This window comes from Primulina eburnea, chromosome 1 (assembly GCF_022965805.1).
Source record: "Primulina eburnea isolate SZY01 chromosome 1, ASM2296580v1, whole genome shotgun sequence".
In the NCBI taxonomy this organism is placed as follows: Eukaryota; Viridiplantae; Streptophyta; class Magnoliopsida; order Lamiales; family Gesneriaceae; genus Primulina; species Primulina eburnea.
The window spans coordinates 54,178,215-54,183,831 of record NC_133101.1 but is presented as its reverse complement, the minus strand read 5'-3'; the positions used below and the strand labels follow the sequence as shown (position 1 = coordinate 54,183,831).

The following is a 5,617-nucleotide window of genomic DNA, read 5'->3' as shown; positions in this document are numbered from 1 at the left end:
GTGAGATCATCTTACGGATACTAATATGTCAGACGGATCAATCCTACACATATTCACAATAAAAAGTAATACTCTTAGCATAAAAAATTATGTTTTTTCATGGATTACTCAAATAAGAAATCTGTCTCACAAATTCGTCTCACACAAGTTTTTGCTAAAAAAAATTTCTTCAAGAAAGTAATAATCCTTTGGCTTTTCCACCCTGCATGAACAATAGCCGTTGCCCCCACCATTTTGCTTTAACCTTTTTGTCTCAGTAAAGCTAACACATTCTAGGATGCATGATCTTGATTCATCAAGTAATTTCACTTGACAAAATTTTCATAAATAAAAAAAAGACAAGATATATAATAATATTACACGATCTTTAGGATAAGATAATTAATGTCCAGAAAATCAAACTCTAGGACATAGAGCTCATGTGTGCTGACTTTTGATTTGGTATCCCATCATTTTCTCGCTATGACACAAATGGATATAATTTCATTATTGATTATCAAATAAACCCCACCTCGAGTCATCTTATTTTGTATTGATCTTCCTTCACCTTCCATTCTAAATCATAATAATTCAATAAATTTGTGATTTTAATCCATGAATGAATACATTGAAGCGAACAAAGAAATTGTTGATTGGCACACATACATACATACATATATATATGTATATAAACTTTAATGTCACATGAACAAACCTCACTCTCAATTTAGTTGAGGTGGTGGGTTATTACAACATCAAAAATAATAAACATTTGAAGATTCGACAAAAGAAGGAATCAAAATTTAAGGCAAAAGTTATATGAAAAAAAAGACAAAACAAAAATCATCAAATAGAGATGTTTTGTGAAGAGGATGAAGAAGAAGAAGAATATGAACAGCTCAAAAGTTGCTCTAAATATTCTGCCCCCAAATCCTCTAAAACCATGACATTTCCCACTTCTTGATTCTTGCAGATCTTCTTACTACTTACCCCTGATTTCTTCTTCCTCGTCGAATGCTTCTTCTTCAAAGCAATCACGGGCGAACACCCCTCCTCCATCCCGCACTTCATTTCTTGGAGAGATTCCTTCACCCTCTCCACCGGGAAGTTCAGCACCGCCGCGCAACCCCTCGTGGAGAATGCAGCTTGGTCGTAAGCCAAGGCGGCGGCCTCCGCGCTGTCGAAAGTACCCAGCCAGACACGGACGCCGTTCCTCGTCGAGTCCCTTATCTCCGCCGCGTACTTCCCCCACGGCCGCTTCCTGACCCCTCTGTAGGACTTCTCTTTCTTGTCTTCTGCGACCCTCTTGACATGGGAATCCACCTCTTCTTCCTTACATGATGAATTCGAGTTTGACTCGGAGGATTCCTTGACGCCCTCTGCCAGAACTCCGAACAGGAGCATTTCTTCAGAATCATTCATGTTGAACGGGAGAGAAAAATCATGGAACTCCATGGAAAGGGAATTGGGGGAATCTAGTGAACATTCCGGGGAGTATTCTGGTAAGGGGTATTGAAATTGGTATTGGTATTGGAAGATGGAAGAATCCATTGTCGTTGGATTGATTTTAAGGTTGTTCTTTCTTGTTGGAGTAAAGTTTGGCCAATATTTTTCAACACTCGTGGATTTATACCCATGGAAAACTGGATTTATTTCATAAAATATATTATTAATCATTAAATATTTTATTAAAATATTTTATGAGGGTGAAAAATTTTAGATGAAAATTGGGGGTAAGAGGGATGTTTTTGGCAATGTAGCATATTGGCACGTGAGTCAAAACAGTAGGGATGACGTACGGCGGCGGGGGTCCCACTAGCTCTTACATAAATACATGTATTAAATTAAATATAATAGGGAAAAAAAATGAATATTTGGGAGACATGGCCGAGGATGTTTTATTAATGTTGAGACATGTCAGCCGATTTGGAATTCTTTACAAGATTTGTTGTTTATGGTATTAACGGTAGAAGTCCTCTATTTACCTTTTAACTTAGTTCACCGGAAAATTGTAAAATTTTAGCCAAATAGGTTAGTAAAAATATCAGTCTCTCTACTTGAGAAAAAAATCGGCCACCCTCCTCAAGAGCACGGCCGCGACTCCACTACTCTGCCCTCTTGCCTCCATGAGGCCATTGCACTGCCGTAGAAATTCTGACGATTAACTCTTGACGCAAATTTTCTTTAGAGCTCTAATGTGATCTAGACTAGGAATACAATTTATGATCGTAGATCTGATTAGACGATTGAAGAAGTAGAAGAATTCGTTTATAAGAATTACAATAAGGTCTATATCCGCTTAAAATTTGACATGTCAGACATAAAATCTCTTGAAACATGTGAGTCCTGTTTGAAAGAAAATATGACCAAAACCCTTTTCCTACGGAAAGTGGAGGGTACACGTGATCTATTGGATTTGATCCATACAGATGTGCAAAGTACCATGAGATACGGGTAATCTTATTTCATTACCTTTACTGATGATTTCTCGAGATATGAATATGTGAATTTAATAAAATACAAGTATGAAGATTTTGAAATGTTCAAATAATTCAGAGCTAAAGTAGAGAAAAATTAGAAAAAAATATTAAAACATTTTGATCTGATTGAGGTACAGAAAACTTAAGTACTAAATTTGACTACCTTAAAGAGAATTAGATTCTCTCACGGTGGACCTCACATATCACTCCCCAATTGAATGGCCTGTCAGAACGTCGTAATCAGACAATGATGGACATGGTTCGACCTATGATGAGATTCACTAAATTTTCGCGCCATTATTTTGGGTATTTGTACTTGATACTACGACAATGTTGTTGAACCAAGTCTATACAAAGGCAGTTAATAAAACTCCATCTGAGATATGGATGGAAAACCTCTCAAATTATTTCTTTAAATTATGAGGATGCCCTGCTTATGTGAAGAGACAATGCAAGATAAATTGGATAGAAGAGCAAATTTGTGTTACTTTGTAGGGTATCAAAAGAATACTATTGGATATAATTTTTATGATCCAATGAAACAAATGTGTTTGTTTCAAGGAATGTCATCTTCCTAGAGAAGAAATTTCTATTAGATAATAAAAGGTGGAATGATATAACTCGAGGAGACACGAGAAATACCCAAACCTGAAATAATATGACCCAAACTCCAACAGCCAATTGAAGAGGTGCAAGCTCTTAGGAGATCCGAAAGAGTCTCAAGGTCACCCAAGAAGATGAGCCTGCTTCTTAAATAAAGCCAAGATGAGCTCATTTCTGGATGTGATACAAGAAACTTTAAAGAAGCATTACTAGATGCCGATTCATCTAAATAGCTTGAAGCCATATAGTCCAAGATGAACTCCATGTATTCAAACCAAGTATGACCCTTAGTGGATCCACCTGAGAGAATTATTTCTATTGGAAGAAAATTGATTTACAAAAAGAAACTTAGGGCGGATTGCAACGTAATGACCTTCAAGAAACCTTTTCTCAAGTCTCAATATTCAAGTCCATCAGGATACTGTTAGCTATAGTATCATGGTATGACTATGAAATATGGAAGATGGATGTGAAGACAACATTCCTTAATGGTGATAATAAGGAAGACGTTTATATGTCTCAACCTGAAGAATTCACATCAGTAGGAAGTGAGCATAAAGTATGCAAACTTCAGATATCTATTTATGGACTCAAACAGGTATCGAGGAATTGGAAGCTCAGATTTGAAAATACTATCAAAGATTTTGAATTTTTATAAAATCCCAGGGAATCTTGTGTACACAAAAAGGTTAGTGAGAGTGCAATGACATTCCTAGTACTTTATGTTGATGACATACTACAAATTGATAATGATTTAGTGATGTTTCAATAAGCTAAAATAAGGTTATCAAGTAAATTCTCCATGAAGTATATGGCTAAAGAATCTTATATATTATGAATACAGATCTATAAAGATAAATAAAAAATGACTAAGACTCATCCAATCCAATTATATCGATACCATAGTGAGGAGACTCTATGTAAGAGTCCAAGAGATGATATCGCCGAATGTGTCACGGTGTGACTCTATATAAGTCCATGTGTCTTAAGACCGATGAGAAGATAGAAACCATGACTCACATTCCATATGCATATGTCATTGACAGTATTATGTATAGAATGATATCTACTTGACTTGATATTGCCTTTGCACTAAGTGTTACAAGCAGATATCAATCGAATCTCGGTCCATTAAATTGGAAAGCAATGAAGGATATTCTTAAATACTTAGGAAGAACTAAGAATTTGTTTATAGTTTATGGGAGTTGAAAATTAAAATTGTAAAGATACACTGATTCTAGTTTTCAATTAGATATGGATGGTTCGAAATAAACCACCAGATCTGTATTCAAACTCAATGGTGATGTTGTCTCTTGGAAGAGTTTCAAGCAAGATACCACATCGAATTCAACCACTGAGGCCTAATACATAGCTACATGAGCTGCAGTACAAGTGGATGTTTGGATGAGAAATTTCGTTCAAGAGTTGGTATCATTCCTCAAGGAGTTGATCCAGTCCTGGTTTAATGCGACAACACCAATGCCATTGCGCAAGGAAAGGAACCGAGGTCTCATCACCGATCCAAACATATACTGGGGAACTTTCATATCGAGATTGTGGAAAGATGAGACATATATGTAGAGATAGTCGCATCTGCAGATAATGTTAATGATCCACTGACGAAGCCTCTGCCAAGACCGTTGTTTGAGAAGTATCGTGAAACAATGAGTATGATTCATCTACATAGATAAAGTCATTAAAAATTCAATATGTACCATGAGGTCTGCATCTCAATGTAATATTTTGAAATTCATTAGGAAGCATAATGTATTATTCTAACCCGGTTCCTAGTCGATTCAGCTGCCTAAAATAAGGATAAAGGTCGATCGAGCTTGAGGCTATCACATGTGATGTAAATATCATGTTTCATTCGTAAGGGACAGAGATATTCATTCATACATATGAATGATCATTTGATGCTGCACTAAATAACTCTCCATCGGACTTTCCAAGTGGTTATCAGTTATCGAGCGGAATATTCTGTGGTGATGGTTGTACATCATTAGTCCTTTGAACCAATACAATGTGGATGCTCTACGTACTAGCATGTAATTTGATCTATTATCGACTCCAATGAAGGTCATTAGATGACGAGTTTAGGTGTAGTTTCAAAATACGTAGAAATCGATGAATTGTGATCGGGGATTACTGCTTACATACGGGTGAAATTATCCTATGTGATATAATCAATTAATAGTGCAAATAATCTCTAGTAAGAGTAAGACATGTGCATTTAAGAAAGGTTTTCTATATATCATGTCACTGTTATTAGTCAAATATACATCACATCATTGTCGAATTCATTTACAGATTTTGACATACCAATGGTTACAATTTCGATCGAGATATATGAGTTGAAGGAACTGTACTGTACGTCAATCATAACTTAAGTTTCTTGCAGATATTATCAGTGATATCTAGAGAATCATGTGGTGATTCTATTAGACGTTCTTACCATGATTTGAGGGGTATAATCAGACTTGAGTTCTAACGTTCTAGATCAAAGGAATGATAAAAAGAATGAGGCTAATTAGGGTAAGTCTGAATATGAACAA

The 5,617-nt window shown here is 35.9% G+C and overlaps 1 protein-coding gene across 1 annotated transcript; it reads right to left on the bottom strand.

Annotated features, from left to right (window-relative positions):
* Window positions 1-646: 646 nt before the first annotated feature.
* LOC140831427 (ethylene-response factor C3-like) lies at window positions 647-1,600 on the bottom strand. Its single transcript, XM_073195181.1, has one exon. The coding sequence runs from the start codon at window positions 1,528-1,530 to the stop codon at window positions 826-828; it is 705 nt and encodes a 234-aa protein (XP_073051282.1). The 5' UTR covers window positions 1,531-1,600; the 3' UTR covers window positions 647-825.
* Window positions 1,601-5,617: the final 4,017 nt, after the last annotated feature.

Coding starts and splice junctions, on each gene's coding strand:
- LOC140831427 (XM_073195181.1), bottom strand. CDS start 1,530: ATGGATTCTTCCATCTTCCAATACCAATACCAATTTCAATACCCCTTA.